General features: G+C 52.1%; 1 protein-coding gene across 4 annotated transcripts in view; it reads right to left on the bottom strand.

The window, feature by feature from the left end:
- Positions 1-12778, bottom strand: part of ADARB1 (adenosine deaminase RNA specific B1) — a 137322-nt gene that overhangs the window by 16900 nt on the left and 107644 nt on the right. For all 4 annotated transcript variants that reach the window (XM_045776895.2, XM_045776898.2, XM_087861853.1 and 1 more), the window contains exon 9: positions 2327-2508. In XM_045776895.2, coding sequence (XP_045632851.1) covers positions 2327-2508 — 182 coding nt within the window. The remainder of the gene's footprint in view (positions 1-2326; positions 2509-12778) is intronic.

Below are 12778 nucleotides of genomic sequence, written 5' to 3'. Positions count from 1 at the left end.
AATGACATTCTTCTCATCTGTCCTTGGTGGCCTCAAGGATGCCAGCCCAGCACGACACCTTCTGCTGAAGCCCACCTGGGTCTGCTCTGGTCTTCGCTTAACGGGCGGTTCCCTGCGCACACTGATGGCCATGCCTGTTCCTCCCTGGGGACACTGCCAACCTCCGTGCTGCGTGCCGTCATCCTCCCATAATGCAGAAACCATCTATGATAAACAGGGAGGTGAAACACCCACGAACTGTAATAAATACACACGCACCATATATCCACATGACCCGAAAGAAACAACCCTCCATGCCCCTCGTTAAATGTAAGACTTCCCTCGCAAGAAAGTTTTAAGGGCTTTGCCGTGGGGCCCGCTCTAAAGGAGTGTGACCTCCCAAACGTAAGAGGTCAGTACTCTGCTCTAGGCCACCCCGCTTGAGTGTTTCTGTCCCGGGTAATACCCGCCATGTCATCTGCCTGAGATTGCAGTGCAGGCCCTCGATGTTGCGGTGGTCCACGGACAGAGCGGCACCCGTGCCTCCCCCCTGCTGGTGCCTGTGGGCCCCCCCCCCCGCCCCTTTTGACCACCAGAGATTGAAGACATCTTCTCCAAAGCTGATTGCTGCACAGACTTGAGCTCTCTTCAAGGAAAAACACCACCACGGTTTCCAAAGTAAAGCATCATCCAAAGTAAAATATCTCAAACAGTTTGCATTTTGAAACGGACTTTGCTGGCAGAGTGATGCTGTCCAGTGGCTCAGCGTTCAAGAAATACTCTGAAACCCGAAACCCCAGTGCTGCCCCTGTATTTCACAGAATTCCCGCGCACTTGTCCAGAAGGATCGCTCCCGGCACCGGCGCAGCCCCGTCGCAGGGAAGACCAGGAAACCGGGCTGTCACAGCTGCCAACGAGGCGGAGCAGCAGCAAGGCCAGCCTGGCTCCCCGGCAGGCCTGCGGCACCCCCAGGCACGCATCCGCCAAAACTGCACGGGAGTGCAAGTGATGCTCGGGAGACGAGAACGAAGAGTAGACTCTAACTTTGTGACACTTGGTCTTTGTAACAAACACACAAAGGACGACTTCAGGGTCTCTCTCTCACAAACACTGTTTTCACTATCTTTTCATAGGTGTATATGTACTTCGTATATACACGCTATGATAAGAACACACCTGACGTTTGAAAGTGACCTTTCCTCTCAATGTCTTGGCACATTCCCGCAGCCACAGGACCCGACTTGGCGCGTTAGCCCTGGACGCAGCGCTAGCCAGCGAGGCGCTAGCCAGCGAGGTGCTAGTCAGCTACGTCTGAGCACCTCTCCTGCGCCAAGCGTGAAAGACAGCTGGCAGCTGAAAGGAAACAGACCACGGAGGCCACACGGGGAAAGCTATTCTCAGCGTCATGGGAAACTCACGTTCTAACACACGACACAATACTTACGCTTCTCTCCTCTCTTCCAGTCGAGGCTCCAAGCACGCGGACGCTTGACTGCAATCGCTATCAAGTTTTAGCAGAGTCAGTATTTTTTTGTAAAAGCTGTAAAACGTGATCAGAAACAACCACGGGTTTTCTCCATTCTGCATAATTCGTGTGCTCTACCAAACATGCCTCCAACTCCAGGGCCACGCTGCTCTCCTCCAGTTAAAGGCGCGTGAGCAGCCAAGCACCACAGCAAGGCGGCAGGCACGCACACCCCAAAGAAACACACGTTGCGGTCTGGGATTACACACGTTCTGAGCTTTAAAAAAGTGAGTAAAATGGTATTTTCAAAACGATAAAAATACCTTAACTGTGTCCTTTAAAGAGGGGTGAACTGAGAAGTCAGGACCCCTGCATTCAAGAGCTCCTGCTCCCCTCACTGGCCACCACTGAGATGCTAAAGGGAGTACAGCACACGAGCCCGTAACCACGGGCACTCAGGGCCGGCGCGAGGCCCCACCGCTGCATCACTGACCCGTCCCGGCGCGCACAACTCCACTCCCAAGCTCCCTCTGCGGTGGCAGCTCAGCACACAGACCGGCCCCGCTCCACCCCGGACGGCCGACGCCAGCACACGTTCTGCGGCATCTGTGTCTCCCCCACCGACAAGGACTTGCACACATACATACAAGGGAAAGGAAAACAGGCCAAGTCTGGGCTGTAATTTACCTATGAAAGGCAAGGTTTTCGATCAGTAAAGAGATGAACTGAGGACCCGCTTGATCGGCCCGGAGGCCCTAGGCCACGGCCTCCTGCCCTCTGCCCCGACAGAGAGCAGCTTCCCGGGGGCGCTTCCCATGGGAGGCTCCGGCCGGCCCCGCGAGGTGACGGGACACTGACACGGCCACACTCAGAGGTACTTGCCGCTGAGCAGGGGCTTGTTGAGCGTGTACAGCGGGGGCAGGTCTTCTATGTTGCAGATCCGCTGGTACATGGCCCTGGAGAGGTGGTCGCCATGGTAGAGGCTGCCCAGGATGATGCTGGAGAAGTAGATCGGCTCCACGAAGATGCTGAGCAGGGACCCCTGCACGCCCACCACGTTCCACCTGGAGGCAGAGGGAACACACTCTTGAGCGGGAGAGGGGGTGTGCGGGCTGGAGGGCGCCAACCCAGCGTGCCGCACGGCTGCCGGGTGCGCAGACGCACCACGGTGGCCAAACCCCAGCAGCTGGGACGAGGCAGCACGTAACCAGAACTGACACAGACGAGACCCCGCTCAACAACTCTTCTGAACTGTGGAACGGCTCTCGCCATGCTATCTCCCGCGACACATTACTGAGGCTTAGTGCTCAGAAAGGGTCCATGAGCCACGTGTCTTGGGAGAAAAACCAAAAGAGCAAGTAAATTTTTATTACTTCCAATAAAAATAACTGCAAAGGAGACCTTGAAAACATCAAATTGGTTGCTTCCTGCTCCTTGGCAACAATCAGGGCCCAGCCTGGTTTGACACGTGGAGGGAGGCTCAGCCAAGAGGGGAGGGCGAACTCCCTGCCGCCCTGGGTCCCTAGTCACGGAGCTGTTCCCGTCACTGTCAACCTAGGCTTTCTGCTCCAGCGCACCTACCCTCTCACCAGCACACCCCTGCCCCCTTCCTGAGTCCCACGAACAGCAGGAGGATGGCTCGCAGGAGCCCATGGTACTGGGCGCCAAGGCCACAGGGCAAGGGAAGGCACGGCCCGCGTGTTCCTGGGGCCAGGGGGCTGTCTGGACAAAGGGCAAGCAGTAACAAGGCAAACAGATGATCAAGAACATAAATGGAGGTGAAGTCAATTGGAGGGAAAGCAGGATTCCAAGAAGAGGCAAACGGAGTGCCAACTTCAGGGAAAGGCCCAGTCAGACCCAGGAGGGGGGTGCAGTGGCAGCCAGGAGGAAGGCCAGGGGAAGGCAGGTCAGGGCCAACCTGAGCAGCCTGAGGCCAGCAGGAAGCCACCGAAGGACTCTGGACAAGGCAGTACACCATCTGATTTAATGGAAATGTTTTTTTGGAGACGACTCACCTCCATGTTCCTCTGCCTATGAGCAAGGAGCTACAGGAGGAGGCTGTCGGGGGGCCGCCTTGGCGGCAACACAGGTCAGAAATGAGGGGGGACAGGAAGGGAGGCCCACCTCAGAGGCACCCTGGGCTCAGGTTCGGGGGGGCTGCAGGGTCTGGACAGGCTGTGGGTGTGGGGCAGGGGTGGGGTGCAGAGCCCCTCCCCATCCTCTCTGCAGCACCCTCACTGCAAGGCCACCCAGGCCACCTTGGCTGCACCCGTGTTTGTACTTTGGGCCACGTCCAGCGGCTCCCTCAGCCCTCGTGGAAAGGGACAGACGGCAGTGGCCAGCGGGTCAACGATGACAACTGGGGGTGGAACAAGGTCCACTGCTCAAACTCCTGACCTATCCAGCTCCACGCTCTGTGCTGGGGCCAAACCCGCAGAGTCACAGGCAGGCAGCTAGCAGAGCTGGGGGCCTCCTGTCAGAACAGGCCCAGGAGGCACCTCCTCGCCACTGCCCCTCCTGGACCACGGTTCTCGAGTCACAGGTCCCCACCTGCTGCATCGCTGGCTCCCACGGTGACCACGGCCCCCACCCCCAATGGCCCATCCCTAGAGAGCCGCCTTGGGACCCTGTGAACACGGGCCAGGCCAGGACACTCCTGTGCACAAAACCCTTCAACACTCCCATCTTCTCCCTAGAAAACACCATCATTCTGAAGGCCCCCTCCAGACCCATCTGGCCTGGCTGTCCCTCCCCCACCACCCCACTCCCATGCTTGGGCCACCAGGGGTAAGGGGGCTTCAGGCCACCTCTCCCAGGCCCTCCAGCCTGGAACCCTTCCCTAGCAGCCTCCTGGCCACAGTGCCCCCACCTCTCTGTCTCTGCAGGAAGTCCCTCTCCGTGGGGCCTCCCAGCCTCCACCTGCGTGCCCTCCCAGCACTGACCTCCTGCATCATCTACGGGTCTACGTGCCATTATTTGTCTCCACTGCCACCTCCCAGCAGGCGAGCTCCATCCCTGAGACGGCCTGGCACTTAAACCACACGCCTGGGGGTACAATGAACACACGCTGAAAGGATGAGTCCCCAGCCCACACTGTTCCTCCCACCCTCTGAAAAGGAAGTGCAAACAGATTTCCCTATTTTACAAGAAAAAGCATGAAATGGCTCCATGCTTACAAAAACCACAAGGCACCCCTTCTTATGCAAATTCAAGCCTATATAGGGGTTTAGACCATCTCTAAGGGGAATTCAGCCTCCCAGGGCAAACTTCAAAACTGTGATCTTGCAGAACCCTGTATTTGTGCCGAGTCATTAATTCTGAACACAGGCTTCCTGAAAGAGTTCTAGCAGCCATGATCGCTCTGTGGAGGCCCTGGGTGGGAACGCGTGGGACACCAGCCACTCCTGCAGACGGGCTCCTGCCAGTGCTCCTTACGGGGAAGGCTGGGAGGGTGGGTGCAGCCAGGCTCCCAGCACCCAATGTCCCCGAGCAAACCTCTGCAAAGGCTCAGCAGAGTGCTGGGTGATCCTAGCAAGAACCACGTGGGTGCCAAGGTGCAACGGCCTCTCTCTCCCCTCCCCACGTGATTTCTGAGAGGCCAGGGCTCAGAGCACCACTGCCCAGCTGGGTGCCCTGGTGCAGCTTCCCCGAGCCCACCCACAGCCTCCAGGGATGCACATGGGCCCCCTCTTCCCCACTACCCTGCTCCCCATTCTGGGCTGCCTCTGAGTCTGCCCACACCGGAAAAGCAGAGGGCAGCAGGCCCCCCCCTCAACTCAGTAAGAGGTCCCTGCTTCCTCCCTTCCTCCCTCCATGCAGCTGAGGGCACAGAGGCTGTGGCCTTCGGAACCGAGACCCCACTCCTTCTTGACAGGACTCGCCATGCATCCCCCCCCCCTTGGCTACACTCTCATCACTGGCCCCCACCAGACAGACGGACGGCACCTGGTGACCCTCAGCTGCAGCGCTGCTCCTTCCTCCCCATGCCCAGCCCACCCACTGCCCTGATCCTGTGCTCTTCTGTCCAAAGGGAATGCGAGCGGAACATGGCTGTGCCCTTCTGTAAGGGATACAGGGCAGCCTTGACTTCCAGAGCGGCCACCCAGGATGCTCTCATTCCCTCGGGGCAGGGGCAGGACTGCAGCCACCTGGCAGCACCCTGCCATCACAGCATTTCTGGACGACCTTTCTCGCTCCCTCCCCAGCCACGTGCTGGTGTGACACCAAGTAACAACCCCTTTCAAGCATACCTGAGCCTATGCTAGGAGGCTCTAGGAGGCTGGGGGCTGGTCCAGGGGATTAGAGGCCCACCCCCAGTGCTGGGGAGGGTGGAGGGCTGGAGGCTGCGATAGTCACCCGTGACCAGGGACTTCTGCACAACGGGCCCCAGCGGAGGGGCTCACAGCCCGGTGCAGAGGGGAGGTGTGTGGGGCGGCAGAGATGCACCCCAGCCCCAAACCCTTCTCCTGGGCGTCCCTTCCACCTAGCTGTTCCCCAGCTGTATTCCTGCCAATAAACTGGTAAGTGCTAAGTAAACTGTCCTCCCTGAGCTCTTTGAGCTATACTAGCAAATTACTGAACCCAAGGAGGGGGTCCTGGAAACCCCTGATGCGTTTATTCATGCTTTTCTTTCTAATTTGGGCTTTTTATCCTTAAGAAACCTGCTTAAGTGGAGGCCACAAAACTTGCCAGAGGCCACTCTTCACACTCAGGTCCCTCTTCTTCCTGGAATGCGCTTCTGGGGGCAGAGTCAAGGGCCTGCTTCTCTTTGTGCATAAACACACTCCCTCGGTCGGTCCAGGGCTGTTGGCGGACCACAGATCCCACATGCAGCAGACTGTGGTGGCAGGCCCACGCTTCTTCCCCCATCCTGCCTCAGAAGGCCATTGTGAGCCTGCTAGCCCCAGCTTCCTGCACAGCGAGATGTGGCCCTGGACAGAGTTCTGGATGAGGAAACACGGCTGTCTCACGTGACCAGGCCGGCGGCTCTGGAGGCACGGCCCTCCTGCCTGCCCTCCCTCCTGCTGCAGAAGCTCAGACAAGGCTCTGGGGGTTTGGTGAGCACCGCAGGACCTTGAGGACAGAAGATGCCTCCTGGATGCGGCAGGAAGACGGAATCTAGACGAACCACCTACTGTTGGACCTGACTCTGAGACAGAAATAAACTTCCGCTTGTTCACATTTCCTCTAAACACAGGCGACCCGACCGCCCGTCACCAGCACTCTTACACCTGCCATCCCAATGCCACGACAGGACTTTCGAGGGCCATGAAAAAACAATGACATTTCATTAAAATTGCATTAAAGTTACAGCTTCATAAGAAACTGACCAGACTGTTAGAAGCACAGGACTGGATTCGGTGTGTGTGTGTGTTTTCACGACTAGGGGTGGCTTGTCACCGTGCTGCTCTTTCCCGGCCTTGCTGGTCTGGGGTAAAAATGGTCACGATCCCACAAAGGGAGCTGAGGCTCGGTCCCTAGTCTTCTGATCCCTAAAATGGGATTTCTGGCTCGGCAAGCGTGCGGAGAGCTCACGGACAAGCCGTCCAGGAGAGCAGTTCCCCTTCTCCACAGCCGAGCTCTCCTTTCTCCGATTTTCTTCAGCTGATTTCCTGCCGGGGGCGTGGGCGTGGGCGTGGCGGGTGGAGTATTTGTAACAGCTCAAGATCCAGATTCTGCTAACGTCCTCCACTGACGCCGAGTCAACATCGGGAACGGATGCTTTTCTAAAAGGTTTGCGTAACCCCGTGTCATACTGGTGATGACGTTGCCAGCAATCCCACACACAACTGCCTATAGCATGTTTTAGCGTCGGCCAAGTCCCGGACTGTCCCCCGTTCCATCCCCGGCACAGCTGGGCCGGCCCTCTCCGATCCTGTCAACCTTGCCAGCTCTGCTCCTGTCATCGTCCTTTCCAAAGAACCAACCCGGGGGTTTGCCCCACACTGCACGTATGAAGGCACACACGGTGGTAAGAGGTCTGTGGGCGTGCTGTTTTAGGCTCCATGCCCAGTGCAGAGCCCAGCGCAGAGCCCAGCATGGGGCTCAAACTCACAACCCTGAGATCAAGACCTGAGCTGAGATCAAGAGTTGGACATTTAACCAAGACTGAGCCACTCAGGTGCCCCAAGAGGCGACTTCTGTGTGTGCCCTTGAGATCATCACCCCCAAAGTCCTCTCATACTTGTCCTATGCCTGCTCCGCTGCCCCTCCTCCTCTGCCCCTCCCTGGGCAGCCACTGGGCTGCTTTCTGTCACTGGAGGTTGGTGTGCATTCTCTAGGATTCTGTACATGGGACCACCCAGCGAGCACTCCTGTATGTCTGGCTTCTCTTACTCTGCATCATCATTTTGACACTCACCCATGGTGCACTGGGTATCACTGTTCATTCTTTTTCCCAAGGAGAACCCACTTGTGGACACACCACCACGTGTTTATCCGACTACTACAAAGACGGCTGCTAGGCACACTCGTGTGTGACTCTGGACATGCGCTTGGCACATCGTTAGCTTTTTAAGACACTGCTGAACTCTTCACAAGCGGCTGTGCCGTCTGCATGCCCGCCCTCGGCAGCCAAGGGCACCGGTCCCCGGCATCACTGTCCGCACCTCATGGGCCCAGCATTCTGATGGGCGTGCTTTCGTGCTTCACGCGCATCTCCCGGAGAGGACGGCGTTGACAGTCTCGTCACGTGCTTCTCTGACATCTTTGATGAAGTGTCCATTCAAATATTTTGCCCATTTTAAAATTGCTTTACTCCCGTGTTGAGTTTTGAGAGCCTAAATTTTAATATCGCATACAGGCCCTTTATCAGATACCTGATTTGTGAATATTTTCTCCCAGTGACTTTATTTTTCGTTCTTTTAATGGTGTGTTTAAAAGAGAAGTAATTTTAATCTGATGGAGTTGAGTGCTTTTGGTGTTTTATCTCAGAAGGTGCCTACCACACCTGCCAGCGTCTTCCCTTGCTTTCTTCTACAACTTTTGCACATTTCAGACTATGATCCATTTTGAGTTAACTTTTGTATATGGTGTAAAGTATGGAGTTGATTTGTTTGCTTTTACACAGAGATGTCCAATTGTGCCAGCACCACTTATTAAAAAGACTCTTTTCCCCACTGAACTACCATTGCACCTTGGTCAAAAGTCAGTGTGACTAACAAGGAACAAGTGGAATTTGAAATTATAAAACATAATACCATTTGTAGTAATGACTCCAAAAATTGAATACTTAGGCATAAATCTAACAAAATACATACAAGATCTCTATGAGGAAAACTACCAAACTCTGAAAAAAGAATCAAAGAAATAAATGGGAGAGATATTCCATGTTCATGGATAGGAGCACTCAATATTGTCAGGATGTCAGCTCTTCCCAACTTCATATAGATTCAATGAGTCTCAATCAAAATACCAGCAAGGTGTTTTGCAGGTACTGACAAACGAATTTTAAAGTTCAAATGGAGGAAGAAGACCCAGAATAAGCAACACAACACTGGAGGAGAACCATGTTGAGGGACTGACACTATGTGGCTTCAAGACTTACTACAAAGCTACAGTAATTGTGATATTATGATTTATAAGAACTATGTTTTGGCCTTATATATATTTGGTCTTCATCCATGGTTCCTGGCTCATGGCTCCTAAAACCCTTGGAATTTCTTGAGTGATGAGAAACTTATAGGTATCTTTTGCTATGTTAATGAGATGACTTTCAGAAAGCACCTTAGGATGAGGGTTGGTTTAGAGGGGTGGAACTTCCAGTCCCAAACCCCTGATCTCCAGGGAGGGGAGAAGGGCTAGAGATTGAGTTAATCACCAATGGCCCATGATTTGGGGTGCCTGTCTGGCTCAGTTGGTGGAGCATGTGACCCTTGATCTTGGGATCATGAGTTTGAACCCCACATTGGGTATATAGATTACTTAAGAAATTTTTTAAAATTTTCAAAAATCACCAATGGCCAATGATTTAATGAATTGTGCCTATGTAACGAGGTTTCCATAAAACCCCCAAAGGACAGGGTTTGAAGCTTCCGGGGTGGTGGACACATGGATGTGAGGAGAGGGCTCGTAAGCTCCTTGACCCTCTCCCCATGACCTGCCCTCTACACATCTTCATCTGGCTTTTCCCGAGTTACATCCTTTCCTAATAAGCTGGCGATGTCATGAGTAAAATGTTCCTCTGAGATCTGTGACTTGCTCTAGCAAATTAACTGAACTTGGGGAGGGGGTCCCGAGACCTCCAATCTATGCCTGGTTGGCCAGAAGCACAGGCAAATTGCGGGACACCTGGCTGGTGCTGAGGATGCTTTGTCAGATGCGTGAGGGCCAATCCCTCCCACACACATACAGTGGAACTAGATTCAAAATCCAAATGGTAATCAAGACAGTACGGGCAAAATAAAAGACAAATAGATCAAGGCAACAGAATAGAGAGCCCAAAATAGACCCACATAGATGCAGTTAATGGATCCTTGATAAAAAAAACAAAGGCAACAAAAGGGAGCAACCAGAGTCTCTTCAACAAGTGGTGCTGGAACAACTGAGTATCCACATGCAAAAAAATGAATCTAGGGGCGCCTGGGTGGCTCAGTTGTTAAGCGTCTGCCTTCGGCTCAGGGCGTGATCCCAGCTTTCTGGGATCAAGCCCCACATCGGGCTCCTCCGCTGGGAGCCTGCTTCTTCCTCTCCCACTCCCCCTGCTTGTGTTCCCCCTCTCGCTGGCTATCTCTATCTATGTCAAATAAATAAATAAATAAATAAAATCTTTAAATATATATATATATATAAATGAATCTAGACACAGACCTAACACCCTTCACAAAAATTAATTCACAATGGATCACAGACCTAAATGTAGAATGCAAAACTATGAAACTTCTAGAAAACAACACAGGAGAAAATTTAGATGACCCTGGGTTTGGTGATGACTTTTTACACGCAACACCAAAGGCACAATCCATGAAAGAAATACTGATAGGCTGGACCACATAAAAATTTAAAACTTCTGCTTGACTAAAAACAATATCTGCAGAATGAGAAGACAAGCCACAGACGGGGAGAAAATCCTGCAGAAGATATGTCTGATAAAGGACTGTTATCTAAAATATATGAAAAAAATTCTTAAAACCCAAAAAGAGGGGCGCCTGGGTGGCTCAGTCATTAAGCGTCTGCCTTCAGCTCAGGACGTGATCCCAGAGTCCTGGGATCAAGCCCCTCATTAGGCTCCTCTGCTGAGAGCCTGCTTCTTCCTCTCCCACTCCCCCTGCTTGTGTTCCCTCTCTCGCTGGCTCTCTTTCTCTGTCAAATAAATAAATAAAATCTTAAAAAAAAAAAAAAAACTACCCTATTAAAGAATGGGTGAAAGATCTGGGGCGCCTGGGTGCGACAGGGGTTAAGAGTCTGCCTTTGGCTCAGGGCGTGATCCCGGCGTTCTGGGATCGAGCCCCACATCAGTCTCCTCTGCTGGGAGCCTGCTTCTTCCTCTCCCACTCCCCCTGCTTGTGTTCCCTCTCTCGCTGGCTGTCTCTATCTCTGTCAAATAAATAAATAAAATCTTTAAAAAAAAAAAAAGAAAGAAAAAAAGAATGGGTGAAAGATCTTAACAGGCACCTCACCATGTTTTTTGCTCTTATGAGCTAGAAGTGAGCGTGATTGAGCGTGGGTGAGCAAGTATCTCTTGGAGACCCTGCTTTTAGTTCTTTGGGGCAAATACCCAGAAGTGGAACTGCTGGATGATATGGCAATTATACGTTTAACTTTTTAAGAAGCCAATTTTCATGGATGGACTGATGTAACTTCATGTTAATTCTTTCCATTTCGATCCATAATTTCTCAAGTCCATATAAAATCTGAGCAAGACATTCGGTGACACTTGACGATCTGATTCTAAGTTATGTGCGGAAGAACAGAGGTACATAAAAAGCTACAAAAAATCTGATGAAGGAAGAGCAAAGAATGAGTCTTATCCAACCAGACCTTTAAACATACTGAAATGTCAGAAGTGTAAAACTGTGTGATTCGTACAATTACGGCTGATTATGAGCTAACAGTGATTTGAGAGGCTAAGAACAGACCCATCTTTGTAAGAAAGTTCAGTATATGATAGAGACGCCTTTGCAGATCAGTGAGGAAAACGTCAACTATTTAGTGGAGGGCACCTGGAAAACTGATTTGCTGTATTAAAATAACAAAGCCAAATTATTACTTACAACACACATGTATTAAAGGCCTAAATTTGAAAGTAAAATGATAAGAATCTTAGAAAAAGGTATGGGAGAAACTTTCATGTCCTTAATTTGAGGAGGAATTTCTTTTTCTTTTTCTTTTTCTTTTTCTTTTTCTTTTTATTTTTCTTTTTTTTTTTTAAAGATTTTATTTATTTATTTGACAGAGAGAGAGACAGCCAGTGAGAGAGGGAACACAAGCAAGGGGACTGGGAGAGGAAGAAGCAGGCTCATAGCGGAAGAGCCTGACGTGGGGCTCGATCCCATAACGCCGGGATCACGCCCTGAGCCGAAGGCAGACGCTTAACCGCTGTGCCACCCAGGTGCCCCCTGAGGAGGAATTTCTTAAATAAGATCCTCAAAGTGCAAATCACAGGGTGAAAAATGAACGGATCAGGTACGAACAAAAGGAAGGGTTTCTATTCAATAAGAGGACGGCATGGACCAAGTGAAGACATGGGTCTGTCCTGGAGAAGACACGGAACTTCTGAAACCGTCAAGGACGACAGTACAAAGTATACGAGGAACGTCTGCAGGCCAAGATGAAAAAAGCATGAGATCCCAAAGACAAATGGGCAGAGGGCATCAACAGGCAACTCTGATGAGAAAGATGAACGATGGAACGGCTGCCCCGCACCCGCAGCAGACACCAGTTTTCACATGAGGTGGAAACTAGCATCACGCACTGATGGTGTGAGTGTAAACCGTGTGCGCGTCGGGGTGCATCTGAGATCACCTGTGAAGTTCTACCCGTGCACAGCGGAGATCCCGATGGCCAAAGTCTAGCATGAGCTACACTCACGGAGACTCAAGGCTGACCAAGTCTCTACGGTGAGGGAAGGGGACAAGGCACAGTCCATGCCTATCACAGGGTGTCCGCCGAGGTGAGAAGTAATCACCTGCTATTTATTACAGCATCAGGGGTAGTTCCCAAACACTGGGTTGAATGAAACTACGAGATACAGAACAGCACTTTAAACACAGTCCCATCTCTATCAATGAACAATACACGCATTAATACCCCAAAATGACACCACTGTGTATTTTTCAAGGCTACACACACACAGACATAAAAGCAAACAGAGAGTGGACAGGAAGGACACATAAT

The sequence above is a fragment of the Ursus americanus genome, chromosome 4, assembly GCF_024610735.1.
Source record: "Ursus americanus isolate L20-20 chromosome 4, mUrsAme1.1.p, whole genome shotgun sequence".
Lineage (NCBI taxonomy): Eukaryota > Metazoa > Chordata > Mammalia > Carnivora > Ursidae > Ursus > Ursus americanus.
Note: the sequence above shows the minus strand (reverse complement) of the source record. Positions and strands in the feature narration are given on the sequence as shown.